General features: G+C 36.0%; 4 protein-coding genes and 1 pseudogene across 5 annotated transcripts; 1 reads left to right on the top strand and 4 right to left on the bottom strand.

Moving 5' to 3' along the window:
* Nucleotides 1-801: 801 nt before the first annotated feature.
* Nucleotides 802-3,610, bottom strand: LOC107642740 (putative receptor-like protein kinase At5g24010). The gene has a single exon (XM_016346201.3). The coding sequence runs from the start codon at nucleotides 3,432-3,434 to the stop codon at nucleotides 1,056-1,058; it is 2,379 nt and encodes a 792-aa protein (XP_016201687.1). The 5' UTR covers nucleotides 3,435-3,610; the 3' UTR covers nucleotides 802-1,055.
* A 3,399-nt stretch (nucleotides 3,611-7,009) lies between these two features.
* Nucleotides 7,010-8,555, top strand: MEE59 (maternal effect embryo arrest 59). Of its 2 annotated transcripts, none has more exons than XM_016346200.2 (4): nucleotides 7,010-7,396; nucleotides 7,490-7,588; nucleotides 7,665-7,838; nucleotides 8,311-8,555. In XM_016346200.2, the coding sequence occupies exons 1-4, from the start codon at nucleotides 7,163-7,165 to the stop codon at nucleotides 8,350-8,352; spliced, it is 549 nt and encodes a 182-aa protein (XP_016201686.1). In that variant the 5' UTR covers nucleotides 7,010-7,162; the 3' UTR covers nucleotides 8,353-8,555. The 2 variants fall into 2 exon arrangements, with proteins under 2 accessions (XP_016201686.1, XP_016201685.1); XM_016346199.2 differs by having other exon boundaries at nucleotides 7,662-7,838.
* A 309-nt stretch (nucleotides 8,556-8,864) lies between these two features.
* On the bottom strand, nucleotides 8,865-10,682 carry LOC107642737 (cytochrome P450 81E8). Its single transcript, XM_016346198.3, has 2 exons — nucleotides 9,730-10,682; nucleotides 8,865-9,606 (listed from the first exon to the last, which is right to left on the bottom strand). Exons 1-2 carry the CDS (start codon nucleotides 10,615-10,617, stop codon nucleotides 8,989-8,991), a joined length of 1,506 nt encoding a protein of 501 aa, XP_016201684.1. The 5' UTR covers nucleotides 10,618-10,682; the 3' UTR covers nucleotides 8,865-8,988.
* Nucleotides 10,683-12,634: 1,952 nt separating this feature from the next.
* LOC148563297 (uncharacterized) lies at nucleotides 12,635-13,495 on the bottom strand. The gene is made up of 2 exons (XM_088486722.1): nucleotides 13,201-13,495; nucleotides 12,635-13,107 (listed from the first exon to the last, which is right to left on the bottom strand). The coding sequence occupies exons 1-2, from the start codon at nucleotides 13,493-13,495 to the stop codon at nucleotides 12,635-12,637; spliced, it is 768 nt and encodes a 255-aa protein (XP_088342848.1).
* Nucleotides 13,496-13,651: 156 nt separating this feature from the next.
* On the bottom strand, nucleotides 13,652-15,050 carry LOC148563296 (uncharacterized; annotated as a pseudogene).
* Nucleotides 15,051-18,203: the final 3,153 nt, after the last annotated feature.

Raw genomic sequence — 18,203 nt, 5'->3', positions numbered from 1 at the left:
AAAAAAGAGAAAAAGAAAAAGTTTTATTGAATATATATATAAAAAAAGAGAAAAAGAAGATGACGATGATAACCGCAAAGGAAGATGAATAGAAAAAAAAAAAAAGGAGGAGAAGAATTATTAAAGCAGAGTTTTCAAATTGTTCTGTAAATATTGCATTAAAGATTCTGTCATAGCTAGCGATGAATAATGATATATGCATATGCATGTGGTGCAAGCATGCATGTATGCACAGATGAAGTAACTTGATATCTCATAATGAGCAAGCTAAGATGATGAGTTTAGCATTCCTCATCTATCTCACGCTTAGCTGATATGATATTTTAAGAGCCATATATATGCATATAGTTCATATGCATGGCTTCATGCTTGATATATAGTTGATACAGCTATGCGTGACTTGGTTCTTTTGAATTAAGTCAAAAATGGAATCAAAGTATGAGCTTCTTTTTGTACGACTCAATACATAGCTAAGTTATTGGTAAGTTCAAATCATGCCTAGATTTTTATTTGAAATGATTTGAACAGTATGATAGGATTTGTATATATGGAATCAATCCAATGTGTAAAATTCAGTGGCCCCTGCCCTCCTATATATAAATATATTATTATAAACCAAGTATATATTCCTCAACTTGTGCTTCATATTTTAAGTAAAAATGATTGATGAAGACTTATGAATGAACTCCCACGTGTCACTCGAAGTATGAATCATTCATTAACGAATAAGAATGTCACTACTTTTTCAATGAGAGAGAGCATGACTACTACTGATCCCCCACTTAATAATATAAGTGACCATGCGTATAATCTATAGCTTCAATTATTGAATATGTTCATTACAAAGTTCACATGTATCACTCTGTATTTAAGAACAATACAAAGAATTTTGTCCCATTTAAAAACAATATACATTCTAAATTGTTCATCTCTTCTAATTCTCTTGGGACAATTTGAACAAAGATTCGATGCTTTATTCCTCAATAACAATACAAAATGAACTATAATTTAATGATAGATATGAAAAATAATAAAAGATTAAAAAATATTAGTGATTACAAACCAGAATAATAGTTGACTGGTGAATTCAATTGATCATGCTTGAGAATGGCCAATTCTTGAGTCTTAGAAGAAGCAATAGTATTAGTATTATTAAGACTATGTGGCTTTGACTGAATTGCCCCTCTCTGAAGCTGCAATGCATACTCCAAGTCCCACAAGACATCACCCATACAAGGCCTATCAAAAGCCTTCTTTCTCAAACACTTGTCTACAGTCTCACCAAACTTTGTGAGAGACTCTCCATCTATTTCACACTTTATGCAAGGATCAACTATTTCTTCCAATCTCCCTTTCTTCTTGCAAATGCTTCCCCATTCAGCAGCCAAGTACTTTGCATCCATAGCCACCCTTCCACACACCACCTCAACAAGTACTATTCCAAAGGAATACACATCACATTTCATGTTCTCATCAAAAGGGCCTACTTTTCTTGAAAGCCCAAAATCAGAAAACTTAGCCACATTATTCTCATCTAACAATATGTTACTAGATTTCACATGGCTATGAACATTGCTGATTCCTCTGCAGGAAGAACCTTTGTGAAGGTAATTCAGTCCTCTGGCGGCTCCAATGCAAATCTCAAGCCTCTGAATCCAACACAACTTGGAACTGTATAAATGATCCCTCAGTGTCCCTTTCTCCATGTACTCATAAACAAGGATCATCTCTGACTTCTCGTTGCAATATCCGATCAAGGAAACAAGGTGGCGATGGCGAATTCTCAACAGAATATTGATCTCCGCTTCCAAATCCAAGAGGTCTTGTTGTTGTAGTAACCCTGGTTCTGTTCTTTTCACTGCCACCCTCAGTCCATTGTTGAGAAGTCCTTTGTATACAATTCCAAAACAACCCTTTCCAATTACCCAATTCTGGTCGAAGTTGTTGGTAGCAACTTGGAGTTCATCGAAAGGGATCTTGTTTAAGTTTGGGACATGTGAACGTGAAGATGATGATGATGATGAGCCATGGCTGCTACCATATCTGCTATGAGAGTGTGAGCTTCCTCCTCCTCTTTTTTTCTCCATTGGCAACCAATCAACACTTTGATCATGCTTTGGTTTCTTGGGTTTCAGACACACAAAGAACACAACTGCTATAACTGAAACCAAAGCCACAGCTCCGAGAATTGCCAACAGTTTCAAATGCACAAGCAAATGGCAATACCAATGGGAATGAGAATGCGAAGGATGATTCTGTTTTACTTCTGGCATAGGACCTGGACTTGTTTTCTCAATGATTTCCATTAGCTCCAGGCCATTCAGATAAGCATATTTATGTGGAGAATTCTGGGCAGGTCCTATGCTGATTTTGAAAACTCCAGAGTCATCCGAATCAACCACAGATTCCAAACGAAAAGGAACACAAGTTTTGTTGAAGTGATCATAAGGAGTGATCCGGTGACTCAAGTTATTATCGAAGTAAACATTGAAGTGTGAATTTTTCAGAACCGGAGTTCCAATAATATGACAGAAATCAAGCTGAACAAGATACTTAGCATTTTTCTTGACATCAAGTTGCCATGTTATATTGGAAAGTTTTGAGTGATTCTTTGAACTATTCATCACTCTTGCGCTCTGGTAAACAAGACTTGGGGCAAGAGTAGCATAGTTTCCTTCGTGAATTGGACTAGTATTTTGAAATTTGTGTCCAGCAGAAGGATGATCATCAATTTGCCAGTTTCTCCACAACGAGTCATTCACCATGTTGATATCAGAGCCTCCAACGTTGAGCCTGTGACTCGTATGGAACACCATGCTATTGTAGTCATAAAATCTTCCTTTTGGGATGAAAGTATTGGGGAGAAGGAAGAGTTCTATCGCATTTAGAAATGCAGGATTTGGATGAATAGGAGAGAAAGTGATTCGGAAGTTGTTGGTGTTGATGCTCAAAAAGAACTCCTCTATTAAGGTTTTGTTGTATTGAGGATTGAAATTGTTCAAAAGGAAGAACCCGGGAACAGAGACATTGAAGAGAGAAGAGGAGAGGTTACCTTCCGAAGAAGAGAAAGCAAAGAAATGGAGGCGCAGAAGATGATACCCATGCTTTTCAATTCTGAACTTGTATTCAGATTCAGCATGGAAAAGCCTTGCTGTTTGATACAGAGGAGGTGTTGGTGAATGGTTGCTCTCTTTCTCGCTGCTGCTACCATGTTTTGGGAAGATGAAACCAACAGAAGAAGATGCTTCCATTTCTGTTTCTCTTTCTCCAATGAAAATTCGACCAGTATTGTTGTCTGTAACATCGGTGTCCGAGCCACAATTGATGAAGAAATTATCTGGGACTGTGAAGGCCAATGATTGGAACTGCAGAAGAAGAAACAGGACTACACAAACAGATGCATGAATTTTATGGTACTGATGAAGAGTTTCCATGAAAAAAAAAAGAGAGAGAGAATTGCTTGGTTAGAAAAAACTGTGATTATGGAGGAAGAGGGTGAAGTGGTCAGCTACAACATGAGATTAAGTAAAATATGATAATATCTGAACACGGTTTTGTTTGGAAAATAAGGTTGTGTTTCTTGTCATGGAGCACTTGAAAATTCAGTCAGAATCACAAGTCTCGGTGGACTCTACATGGGTCATTTTCCAAGAGCAAGTCTTTGCTCCCCACACTGTTCAATAAATTAATCATCTTTCTAATTATGATTAATACACTAAATTTTTTTTTAGGCTTAGAGTCTTTACATGATTGCGATTTTTTTGCTAAACAAAGTCTCGGTACTTAAGGGGACTTAGGGGTGAGAATGAGTAGATTAGGGTAGAGTTTGGATCTAATCTTAATCTTAATCCTATCGGTAGGTTGAAATTTTTATATAAATTCAATCATATCCTATTTGCGGGTTGAGAATATCCCAACTTATACCCTATTCGTTCTTAACTCGTGAGTATCCAATCCTACTTGCGGATTGCCAAAAAGATGCAATGACAACCCCCTTATCATGGTCAACCTCACCGATAGCACTGTGTCTAGGCTGGGGTTTAGGTTGGGGGTCGGGCACCGGCCCCTCGGGCCGAAAAACCTCATCCCGAACTTTGCGGGAGCTAAGGGCATCATCGTCTCCATCAGAAAAAAAGTAAGTCATCAAGTGACTAAGGATAATTTTTCAGTGGCCATCTCAACTATAAAGAAAAATTAAATGAAGTTACCAAGGCGTAAGAAAAATAGAAGTAAATAAATTGAGAAAACGGAAGAATAATAAAGAGATTGAATACCCGACACTTACCTATGCAATTTCGGCTAGCGCCCCGGTCACCCATCAAAAGATGAGGGTTAAGGGGACTAGAGCTAAACACAGCCAACAGAATGTTAACAATCTGCTGGTTCTGCTGACCTATGTTCTAGTAGGTCACTTTATTAAGTAGTTAAAGCCGACACCAAAACTTCAGTAGGTTGGGATGCACCTCTTTTTCTCAAGGGTGAGCCAAAAAGGATGGCGATCTCGAGCTGGCCTCACTTTGAAGCCGACAATGGCGATTCCCTCGCAGCAGCAGCATAAAATCCACGGACAGAGATGGAAGTAACAGTCGCAGAAGAGAAAAGAAGTGAGTGGCGGTGATAGTTATGGAAAAGAAAGGGAAGAATAGAAATGGTAATGTAAAGCAAAGGTGGTAACTGTAACCATAAAAGAAGAAGCGCGAAAGGTTAGGAGTAAAATTGGTCTTTCCTAAGTGCATTTAATGTCGCTAGCGCGATAATCGAAACGACGATCTCGAGCATGGGTTGAGGACAACCCCGCCTGCAAGAAAAATATTAGAAGCATGAGCCCTCGCCAACGAAGTCATATTAGGCAAAGACTACCTTTCACGAGAACACGAGCAAGTGAATGCGGCAGTCATGAGTCTCACGCCTTGACGTATTGGGGGTACTATTTTGGCCTAACCTAACAAGAGTCAGAGATCTATCAAGCGAACACGCGTCCCGTCCATACAACGAGACACCCATCACGTGACCCAATCTCTTATAAGGGATCTGGACAGCTGGTGAAAGCTTCTGAAGGGCTGGGCCCTAATAAAAGGAGGGTCCACCCAAACGAATAGGAATAAAGAAGAGGGACTTACCCCTCTCCTCAGGTACGTCACCATTACCTTAATCTAGCCGCCTCATCGTACGGACAATAACTTAAGTATCAAAGTGTCCTTGCAGGTGGCTCCACCCGCCGACCAACTGACTACCCACTAGCGCAACTCCCCACCTCAACACCCGCACTCAGGTCCTAATCCTTCTCATTACACCTCATAGCTAAACGACTCAACGAACCAACGAACAGTTTAGATTCAACCTTAATTCTATCCGCGAATTGAGATTTTTATATAAATTCAACCCTACTCTACCCGTGAGTTGAGAATATCGCAATCATAACCCCACTTGTTCTTAACTGGCGGGTATACGACCCTACTCGCGAGTTACCAAAAAGATGCAACATTATTATATAACTTGATAATAATTTAAAATAGAAATGACTTTTATGTTAAAAAAAATGTATTAAATTATCAATTAATAATATTTTTTTAATGGCTAAAGATTTTGATATATAGGTCTTTAGTTCAACATCTACTTAAAAAATATTTTTATATAAATATATAACATATACATATATAGAGTACGGGTTGATCGAATAAAATAGAGTATCCAACTCGATTCGCAACGGGATACGGTAGGGTGCATGTTGCCACTCCCACGGAACTAGCTTCCACACGCATACTAGCTAGGTAGCTTCCTCATGAAATTTGACCTGGTTATTGAATTTTGTGACTGATAGTGATCACTAAGAACAAGTCCTTCGTGTTTCTGTTACGTTCATGACGACATAAAGAAGCTAGTAGCCGATGCAAGCCTGAGTCATGTGATGGTAATTAAATTCTTTGTATAGAATCATTCAATATAATTGCTGAGTACAGTATAACGAGAATTTCACTTAGTTGTAACAGAAAGTAATAAGCTAAATCCCTATGGACCGTTAGTAATTTTTATTTATACAACATTTCGTTGGCAGTGGAGTATTTTTTTTTTTCAAGTAAAGTTGTCTCTTTGACTTTAAGTATGCTAAAACACTTATGGACTTTACAAAACTTAACGTTTTATGAACTCCCTTTCCACAATTCCACTGCCTACAAAAGTAATAAGATAAAGGCTTGTGATAGATTTATAGTTAGAATATTTTTATGGTTCATGTTAGGGGTGTACATGGTCCGGGTCATATTAGATTTGGCTTAATTCAGATCCGGCCCGAAATATAGACCGGACCTAACTTTTAGACTCTAATCCGATTCTAAACCCAATGAAACCTACGCACCTTCGAGCCGGGTGAAAACCGGGTAAAAATCGGGTAAAAATCAGGTCTTTAGCATGTAAAAATCACCTAATCTCTAACCATTATTTCACAATTTACATAGTAAAATTCACTTAAAAAAATATAACAAGAATCAACCATTCTCTAAAATTAAAGCATAACCATAATCAATACTAATATTGTCTAATAACACCGGATATTTAAATCAATACAAATAACACAATATTATGCATTAGTGTAAAGTCTTATGCATTTTAAACATAAAACATTAACTTATAATCTTATAATGACTAATAACACAAAATATTAAGGTTTACAATATTTAAATTCCACATAAGAATAACCATCATCCATCACTAATAACACAAAATATTAATTGTGTATGATGACCGGGTCACCGGACCGAGTTCGGGTGACCCGAACTATGTCCGGATCCGATCCGAAATAATGATCGGATCTATTTTTGAGACCCTTATCCGGCCTTAGACCCAATAAAATCATACTAAATTAACCTCTAAAGTGTTCGGGGCCGGCTGGGCCATGTACACCCCTAATTAATGTAGTTTTAAAAACTAAAATAGAAAAAGGAAAAATGAAAAAAAGATTGGGTGGGAGAGGGAGGAGCTTATTTGAAGCCCATTAAAATGAGACGATCCCATATTTTGAGTTAGCACTCAGCATCACACATACAGAGGTGCCGCGGGTTTGAAGGCCCACAGTTTTTAGTTTTTACTTTCCCTGTCTTTGACTCTCTCTATAAATAAGAAATAAATTCATTAGACTTGCGACTGAAAGCGAAAAGGGAGAACGATGGTGGGGCAGGGGCAATGGAAGAAGCCCAGTAGAAGCGACGAGGTTGTTGACCCTGATGAGCAAGCGAGGATCGCTGATCAGATCAGAGCTCAATTCGAAGCCTTGGCTCCCAAACGACCCATCAAACCCAACAGAAGCGAACCAGATCAAGAAGACCCCACCGTTGACCTCCATGTCACTAATTCCATACCCGAGCTACACAAGCTTCATTCTCTCCAGTCTCAATCTCATGTCTCTCCCTCTCTATAGCATCTCTCTCTCTCTCTCTCTCTCTCTCTCTCTCTCTCTTCATTGGTTTCTGATGATGCCTTTCACTATTGGCAGGATATAGTTTTTAAGGAGGGGTGGGCAGATGCGCAGGATGAGTTTGTAGAAACCGAGTATTACAAGAAGTTAGCATCTATTGACAAACAGCATCACGCCGTAATTCATACTTCACTTCCTGCTTAGCTTTATCTTGTGCTTTTATTTCCTTTTTAACTTTTTCTTATTTCAGCAGACAGGGACTGGGTTTATAAAGGTGGTCACGGAAGGAGCTTATGAGATACATCACTTGCTTCCACAGAACCATGTAATCGCTGCTCATGAAACTAAGCCAGCAGGACGAGGCTACAAATGCAACCCTGCCACTAATGACTGGCTTCCCAATGTTCATGATCAACAACACCATCAAGTAATTCATTCATTCCTTTCTTATTGCTCTTTGTTTTTCTTAAAAAAAATTAATAAATAGGGGAAAGGAAAGGTTTTTACAATTTTTAAATGTAAAAGTCTACGGCCAACCATTTATTAAATTTTGGCAAGCATATAACCAACAAAAAAAAAAATTATTGGATAAAATTTCACATCAATCTTACACCATTAAAATCATTATTAATGACTATTTAATAGTTATAAATCACAAAAGTTACTCGCCCCTAAAACTCTTCTTTTTAAATTTAGATTAATCAATTTTTCTATTTATTTGAGTCTTTTAAACTCAATAAAAAATTCAAAAGTCAAAGATTTGAATGTATTTTTTTTCAAATATTATAGGTCTTATTTTTGTATATTCTTTATTTTTATATTAAAATTAATTGATGATAAATTAAAGAAGGTATGCAAAAAAGCCTTATTGTCTGTCTTTTTTATATATGTTGGGATAGGTGTTCACCTCATTCAAGCCAAATCGGAGCGACAGTTCTTAATTAGGCCCCTCTCTATCAGAAAAACCATGATGTTTTTGTATCGTTGGAGATGAGAACGAGATATACTGTGACTTTTGTCACATAATATTAATACTACTACACTAATTGTTCTAGTGTATTCCATATGCAATTATGCATCCACTCGTATTAATTTAATAAAAGTGGCCCCTCAGGGCAACACAATCATGTGTGTTAGGTTTGTATTTTCTTTTATTCAATCCAATTTCAAATTATTTTAAAGGTAGTGCCATAATCTAGAACCTGCCTAACAAATCTCAAGCATATCTCGTATATATGACTAATGTTATACATTTAAATTTTTTTAATTAAATTTAACTAAATTAAATAATAAATTTTATAATAATATCAATTATAACTAAATTTTATTATATTAGATTAATTTAGTTGAACTTAATTAATAAAAAATTTAGATGTATAGCATTATTTCATATACACTTCCCATCTGATTAATTGTAATTTGCCAACAAATGAACATTATTAACCACTTTAACTTGTTAATAAATAGGAAAAGCTTCATAGATTTCTCAAATATAAAAATTATACATTCTTTTTCTTGTTAAAATTTAAAAGTAAAGCTAATAAATCAATGGAAAACAATCATACATTATACACATCTCATTGAGAGAAAATCTTGGTGATGATTGGACGGGCTTTACATTGGGCCTCCAATGGAATAGCCTTTGACATGAGAGTTCCGTGTCCTTCTGTCATGTCAACTTCTTCCTCGCCAATCCGGTTCCAATCAAAGCATTGTATCAAAGAGCCCAAAGTCAAGCCCACGGTTCTCTGGGCCAGGCCGGAGCCAGGACACGCCCTCCTCCCCATCCCAAACGGCATCAAGGCATAAGGGTTATTGTTGGCTTCAGGATTCGCAAATCTTTGAGGCATGAAAGTTGAAGATTGGGCCCACAAGTCCGGGTCCCGATGGATGGCCCACGCATTGACGAAAACCAAAGTATTACGTGGCACATGGTAGCCTCCAAGGGTGCAGTCCTGAGCGGAGAGATGAGGCAACAGCATTGGCGCTGCAGGGTAGAGTCTCAAAGTCTCAGAGATTATGTTATGAAGGTAGGTTAATTTGGTAAGGTCGTCTTCTTCTAAGAGCCTCTCTTGTCCAACATGAGTGTCCAACTCCATCCTTGCTTTCTCCAACACTTGTGGATGGTTTAACAGATTCGACAGTGCCCATTCTATTGTTATAGCCGAAGTCTCTGTTCCAGCCACCATCATGGCCTACACCCATGCAAACGGAATAATAATGGTCTGGTCATTAACACTTAAGATTTCAAATTATGTGCTAATCTCTTAATTATCATTTTTAATCATCAATTAATACGCAAAGAATAGATGACTGACCATGATAAGCCCTTTGATAATTTGATCGGTGTAATACTCTGGCTGAGATTCTTGAAAGGAGAGCAAGTGATCTATCATGGTGTTTGAACTTTCCTTCTTGCTTCTATGCTCATCGATCAGCCCTTGAAACAGAGCATCCATCTTCTCACCAATCATTTGGAGTTTTCTATTATCACCACTGAAATCGAACCACCGAACCACAGGCACAAAATCCCCAAGATTCGAACTCAATCCGAACTTCGCCATATCATCCATCACATCCCTGAACTTCTTCGCCTCCTCCGCACTCGTCCCATCGCATTCTTCCCCGTAGTACCGTTTCCCACTTACCATTCTCATGATCGTGTTGAACGTTAGCTCCGTCAATTTCGATCTAACTTCAACTCTCGTGAAACCCTCGCCTAACCCCTGACTCAAGCTCCGGATCAACCTCGCCGTTTCGTCCCTTCGGATTCCCGTAAAAGAGTTGAGACGCTGAGTGGAGAGGATCTCCAGGGAGCAGATGCGGCGGAGGTTGCGCCAGTGGTCGCCGTACGGCGAAGTTATCACCACGGTGTTGTTGTAGGTTAGGTGCTTGGTCTTGAGGGAACGGAGACGGTTCGCGAGGACGATGTCGTTTTTGGTAAAACATTCTTCGGCCAAGGAGGCGGAGGAAACGACCACGGAGAGTTGGGAACCCAAGCGAAACGAGAAAATGGGACCGTATTTTTGTGATAAGCCGTAGAAGGTGCGGAAGACGGGTGGTTTCAGGAGGTGGAGGTTGCCGATTAGGGGAAGAGACGGTGGAGATGGTGGTAGGTTTTTGAATCTCTTTGTGAATAGCTTGTAAGAAGTGATGAAAACAACGAGGAGAAGAAGAAGAGAGTTATAATACGAAAGTTCCATCATTATGCTTTATCTGAATAAATTTGGCTCTGTATGTAGGGTTTGACGTGAAGTGGTAATAATAATACAGTAGCTCTTTAATTTGTATATATATATATATACGGTTGCAACTTCCAACTTTCAAATTCTGTGTAGTATGTGAAAATGAATAATATTCCAACTTAGAGAAAGTCAAGATAGTACGAAACTACCCAAGAAAGGTCAACGCCTCAAAGATTAAGATACCATCTTTGACTTTGATTTGGAGTTGGATAAAGTAAAGATTTCTTTGCGTGAAAATAATTATTAATATATTAATATGTATTATACTAATTAATTTAATTAAATACATGGTTATTAGTTGATTATTATTTTTATAAAATATCTTTATGTGGATAGTAATTAAAAAATGATTGTTAAATTAATTATAAATAATAATGAATTTTGTAACTTTTGGATAGTTTATATTTCAGAATGTATGCAAATATAATTTTTACTTTTTTAATAGATTATAAACTTTTTTTGGTAGCGTTTATTTTTAAAAATTGAGGCTCGGACTAAAACTGTGATGCAGTATTTTATTTGGTGGCTACAGACTGAAATTAAAGAATTGTAAATTTTAGTTTTAAAACATAAAATTTCAATCCCTTTAAAAAATTGAAATTTTTGGAGACCAAAAATCAAATTTTAATAACATTATCTTTTAAAAATATCTTCATTTAAATTTTCAAACTCTAAATTTATTCTCCTAATTTTTATATTTATTTTAAACTAAATATAATTCAATCCAGTATATTTTACACTAAATATAATATACAAATTTAATTTAATTTAATCTCTGTTTTTCAGTCTTCTAGTCTTAACCTCCCAATCGTAATCTCTTTTCCAAATGAAATACTACAAGAAAAATGTTGAGTACCGTTAAATTTACCATCGCACATTAGCATTGGGTTTACTGAAAAATTTACTGACGATTTTTTGTGTGGGATTCGTCATGTATGTCAAATCATTACCGGCAAATTTTCGTTTTCAATAATAAATTCGCCGCTAATAATTTGGAGAAAAAACGAGAAAATAGATGCAAACTTTAGCATTAAATTCGCCATTAAAAAAATTCGATGGTAGCTATTTTAGTAAAATGTTGCATTTAGTCGACCCGCACCGCATTATCATCATTCCCTCCATTTCGAATTTCTCTAACAAAAACTTGGTCACGCAACATTTTTACTAAATAAAATTATAAATAAAAAATACTTTAATTTGTTGTTATTTTTTTAAAGTGAGGATATATAATGTTACTTTAATAGTAGATCACTGAAAATAGTATGACTTGTTTTTTCTGATAACTATTGCCAGTGATGTACCATTTTAACCACAAAATTTTTAAGTGCATTCAAAATAGTACTGATATTTGTATTTAAAAGTGGGTATTAAGGTAGACAAATTTTACTCTTTTTCGGACCAAAAATATAATAATTAGTTATGTATATATGATACACCCTATAGTTCAAGTTAGAGAAAATCATCTCCTACATACTAACAATAATAATATTTGTTTTCTTTTAACAAAATAAGTGTCACTACAAAATGGAAATGATTTAATTTTAGGAGGACGATGAATCTAACTATTTCAAAATCATCTGCTACTATACACTGTTTATAATACAAGTTTGTATTCCACCAGCATGTGACTAACGCTTAAACTGCAATTTTGATGTGCATATCAGCCTATATAGTTTTTGTTGGGTATATGGTATGAGAAGATGACAAAATTTTATATTTGTATAGTGATTTCAAGGCACGATTAGATCATTTTTTTAAAGAGATATTTGTCTCCACACTTAGTTGCTATATGGTTAATGACAATACTCTCCCAGTATACAATAAAACCTAAGAATTTCTTAATTAGCAATAGTAAGAAATTCTTAACTCTCTTGAACAAAGAAAATCTCTTAATAGTTGATTAAAATGTACACTTAGTATTTTTTTTTTTTTTTGGTGACTAAATAGAAAAGAAAGAAAAAAAAGAGACAAAACCAAATTAATTGGCTAAAGAAGCCTGTTGAACCATCTTAAGCCTTTCGGTAACACTTCCAAACTCTTGATTCCAAGCCTTACTAATAACATGTTTATAAGAAGGATGTGTTGCCCACGCAGCTTGGAACCTAAAAGGACGTGAGCCTTTCACTCTGGGGCTACCATGACAACGAACTAAAATAGGACAATGATCAGAATGAAGCCTGCTAAGAATTTCAGAATAACCCTCAGGAAACATTGTCATCCACGCCTCATTAACTATAGCTCTATCCAACCTTTTAGCCAAGTCCCTGCCAGCCTGAACTGCTCTATACCAAGTATATCTCCTACCAGTCACTTTAAGATCAAAGAGCTCACAGTCATCTAGAGTAGTAGTTAATAGACTAGCTCTGTGAGAAGAAAAATAAGCACCTGTACTCTCATCTGGTGCCACAATCTCATTAAAATCACCAACGGCCATCCATGGTCTATTATGGCCTGAATTAATAGAACGCAAATGATCCCAAAGCATACATCTTTTTTCGAATTGAGGACTCCCATATACTGCACTACAAAGCCAAACTAAGTTACCCACACTCACTTTTACTGTGATACATTGGTCAATTTGATCAATAACCACACAAGAAGCATTAGCAATAGAAGATAGAAACCAAATGCCACCCCTGTGTCCTACTGCTTCCTCAATACCAACACAATGAAAACCCAACTTATCCCAAAAATTCTTCAAATTATTAAACATGGTATGAGTCTCAAAGAGAAAGAAGAAAGATGGTTTATATATTCTCACCAAATTTTTGCAATGCACACGGGCCATCTTGTTAGACGCACCCCTCACATTCCAGGCTATGATATTGAAACTATCCATAAAAACAGCAAAAAGAGAGCTCCAATAACAAACCTGAGACTCAACATGATGTCCCTGTCTTCGACGATCCTGCCTTTAATGAACTCTCAAGTTGCAGCCCAATTTTCTCCGTCGAAACTTGTACCATACCCGCCGTCGATGCTCCATCCTTATCTACTAGTGAATTCTGCAAAGAGTTTGGGCGAGGACGCTTTCGCACAGTGCCATTTGTTGTCTCACCTTGCTGCTGATGATGAACATTGTGTCGGGTCCCCGAAGAAGCCACACTAACCGGTTTTCCAATATTGATGCCCCTGCTTAATTTTACTTTGGATCCAGTTGCATGTGTTGTACGTTGGTGATTAGGCTTTGTCCAAGTATTGGTAGCCTTGTTAGGAGTCTTCTTTACTTTTGGTTGGACCCAATGGGTGCTAAGAGAAGGCTTTTGACCCATTTTATACTTTCCTTTCCTAATCACTTGAGTCCAACCTTCCAAATCCTCATGTTGTGCATGGTCTACATGAACAGCATGCAAATCACTCTCCACCAAATCCGGGACAGTAACATTTACAGTCTCATCTCCAAGATTCTTGCCAAAATGAAAACTTGCCTTTTCTACATGTACTGGATTTTTTGAATTTGAGCTTTCTGGCTGCTTTGCTACATCGCTGATCACCTTGGTATTAGTTCCTCCTCCTGCATTGCTGTCAGTCTTGCACACCTTCATATCATGACCAAACTTGAGACAGGAGCCACAAATAAGGTGAAGACTTTCATATTCAACCTCATATTCAACACCTTCAACAAGAATCTTCTTAGTCACTGACAATCCTAAATCTATCTGAACACAGGCTCGAGCATATCGTCCTCTTTCAGCTAATTTTGTTGCCAAATCAACCTTAACGGGAATGCCAACTGCAGCCGCAACACGGAGCATTGCATCTTCTTGGTAGCACCAAATTGGTAATCCGGAAATTCTAATCCACACTAAAGTTGCTCCAAAACAGTTTTCACTTGATCTAAACTCTTGATCCCAAGGCTTCACAGCCACATAATTTCCCTCGATCATCCACGGACCTCCTAAGAGAACCTTTTCTCGCTCCTCAGCTACATCAAACTTCACAAGAAAGTAGTCAAATCCCACGTCCAATAAATCAAAACCTCCCTTAATCCTCCATACCGTTCGGAGTTTATGAGACAATGCAGTGTAGCTATAATGTTTACCTAGCACCTTAATCACTATAGCATCCTTATAAGGTTCTGCCAAGCAATTCTTAGCTTCTTGGGTAAACGTGACACTCGGTGGCAAGAGATCTCCTTGCTTCCCAGAAACTACCGCAATGTTATCTCCCGATAAAGTTTCAACAAGTGAAAAAGCTTTAGCAATCTTGGAACCCACAACTTTGTCCCTGAAAGAAACCTTCAAAGGCTTAGAAACCCCTCCCGAAATATGATCCTCCTTTTCCCCTGATGCAATCCCTCCCCCGCTCTCCCCCTTATCTCTTCCGCCGATATTACCGGCTGCCTCACCGTGTTTCACCCTCAAAATCTCTTCCCCGCTCACTCCACCGCTCATCTTCAATTTTCAAAATTGTTCCAATGGTTATTATTGTACACTTAGTATTTGTATCTCTGAAATAGTGGATAAGGACTTATTTATACATATTGCATGTAGCAATTATGATTAATTACGTATACAAATGGTTGTGTCTTTTCTATTGCCAATAGATACAATAAGATTGTGTCCTTTCAACCAAATGGTACTAAACAATTAGTAACCGTTTATTAATATTAATAATATTAATTAATCAAATTTGTAAATACCCTTTAGTTTTTTTCCCATTCTTTTAAAATCATATTACAGAAATATTAGAAATCAGTTTCTTTATTCGCATATAATATTAAAATTTATAAATAATATAATTTAATTAAGCAGTTGGAATAGTAAATATGAATTATACATATTAATAGATTATGAGTACCCCTAATTAACTTGCATATTATTCTTTTTAACATAAGTTCTAGTTACAATTACAGAATTATAGAATTCCAGAGTAAATGATGATAAAATAAAAGATAAGCAAATATATAGATAACAGAATTTTAAAGTAGCAGAGTCACAAAGTTTTAGAATAAATAATAAAATAAAAGATAAGCAAATATATAAATAACAGAATTTCAAAATTACAGATTATGAGTACCTCTAATTAGCTGTATATTACTCTTCCTAACATAAATTGCAGTTATAGTTACAAAATTACAGAGTTCCAAAGTAAATGATTAAATAAAAGACGCAGGGATGGCGACGGAGTCACAACGACGGCGACGGGATCTGCTCTCGAACGGAGGACGGCTGCGAAGCACTTCTCCCAGACAGAGGATGGCGGCGAAGCTCTGCTTTCGGACGGAGGTGACGGTGGCCGGCGAGTAGCCGTTGGAGAAGAAGAAGCTCGTTGCTCTCAGCCTTACACTAGTCACTACTTTCACTCACTGCAGAAGAAGATTAGCATTGAAACCCTAGGCAACAACCCACACAAAAGTCCTTTATATATTTTTATATTTAATAATTTTTATATATTTTATTTTATATTATAATATATAATATATACTCCGGGGCGGGTTCACCCCAGTCCCGACCCCGCCCTGCCTCGACGAAAACCTGCCCCGCACCCGGGTACCTGCGGGTTCAGGTACTCCTGCCACTCCTAGGTATTTAGATGTGTCCAAATGTGTTCGGAAAAGAATTTATTTTTTATTAAGACACGGTTAGACACGACAGTCACGCGTGTCGGACGAGTGTCAATGAGTGTCGTATCCAAAATGTGTCTGACACGCTGTCACGGCAACTCAACGAAGTGTCTGTGCTTTATAGTTGCGCACACTATAAGAGAAATAACTGAGTCATCTACAAAAAAGAACTAAATCGTACTTTCTTAATTTATAAATATCCCATCATACAGATATTTTTTACTAAGCTAATTTTATTAAAAATCTACTTAAATATTTACTAACTTAGGCATCGAAACGTCCGACGAAAATGTCGAACAAACCACCGGACCAATGACATTCAAATTGAAACCTTACAAAAAGGTATTTGAACTTCGAGGAGTGTTAGAAGGTCAAAAGATTTTGTAATTTGTAACTGTTAATTAATTATCATTAATATTTTTAGTGGTATAATATTATATCTAATAATATAAAATTGTTCACTTTTTTTTGTATAATTAATTATTGACAAAATTTTAATAAAACTGTTAGCGGCTAGACTTTCTTCTTGAACTTCAAGTCTAAACCCCAAATCCATCCGAGTATATCAAGTAACGCTTCAGAACATTAATATAATAATTTCTATTACTACATTTATTTATTTATTTATTTATTTTTTTGTCGGAGCATTGTGTTGTATCTATATCGTCTAATATAAAAACGGTAGCCTACCTAAAACTTCGCAGAATGTATTCCATTGCAAATATTCATTTTAATATACGTATTATTTTCTTAGTTCTTATTCCACCTTCGCAGTTACAACTTACAAGCAAGCTTTCAAATAAAATCCATAGGTTATCGAGCGGTCACGAACAATATTATTCCAACTTTGAGAAGCAAAAGCAAAAATGGTAACAAAGAACCAAAAGGCTAAAAGAGAGGTCAAAGGGTTAAGATATCTTCATTGTCATTGACTTGAATTTGGACAGGGCGGCGATTAGATTTTTCTGGGAACTTATATTATAAGTATTTTGCAACTTTCTTACCTTTCATGAATAAATATCTTATTATATGATGTTCACAAAGATTCATTTTATTATAGGAATTCACTTAAATGAGTTTTTTAAAAGATTTTTTTAGAATAAAAAATTCAAAAGAGCTCTTTGACGCTAAAACTTATCCATACACAAATAATATAAATTATTACAATTAGTAACGGATCCAGAAAATTTTGATAGTGAAAGTAAAATATATATAATATTATAATAATTTTTATAATAAAAATATTATGTTTACATAAAAAATTAGCTATCAAATTATCTATTATAAATTTGTGTATAAATACATATATCATTTAACTTATTTTTAATATGTATTTTGTATTTCAAAATTTATATTTTAAGATTTATTTTTTACAAGTGATTATTTTATGTCTACGTAACATAATTGTTGTTATAATTATATTTTGTTATTGTAAAATATGATTAGGTTTCAAAATATCTAATTATAAATTAAAATACTAAAATAGTAATTTAAATAATAACATATAATTTTAATTTTAATTTTTTATATTTCATATTTTGAAACCTTGATAATATAATTAAAATGTCTTTTTTTTGTATATGTTGTTAAACAATCATTTAAAACTCAACTTTCATACAAATTAGCTCTTGATGATATTCATAGTTAAAAAAGTTCATTCAATTAGTGTAGTTATTATGAAAAAAACTAAAGCTAATTTTAAAAGTGTTATGAAACCACTCATCCCAAAAGCTTAAGCTGATGGGAGAAGGTAACATTAATGGTTATATCTAACATTCCCCCTCAAACAAGAGCCTCTTTTTGGGTTTGTTTGATTTTGCATAGGCCTTCTTTTCTCTTTTATTTGCCTTATGCCACTTTTGGGGTTCACCAAGAATCGAACTCTTGACCTTTCGGACATAGAGCTCTGTTAGACATATAACCATTAATGTTACCTTCTCCCATCAGCTTAAGCTTTTGGGATGAGTGGTTTCATAACAAA

Source organism: Arachis ipaensis, chromosome B5 (genome assembly GCF_059453495.1).
Source record: "Arachis ipaensis isolate K30076 ecotype BB chromosome B5, ASM5945349v1, whole genome shotgun sequence".
NCBI classification, from domain to species: domain Eukaryota; kingdom Viridiplantae; phylum Streptophyta; class Magnoliopsida; order Fabales; family Fabaceae; genus Arachis; species Arachis ipaensis.
This window is presented reverse-complemented; position numbering and strand designations above follow the sequence as displayed.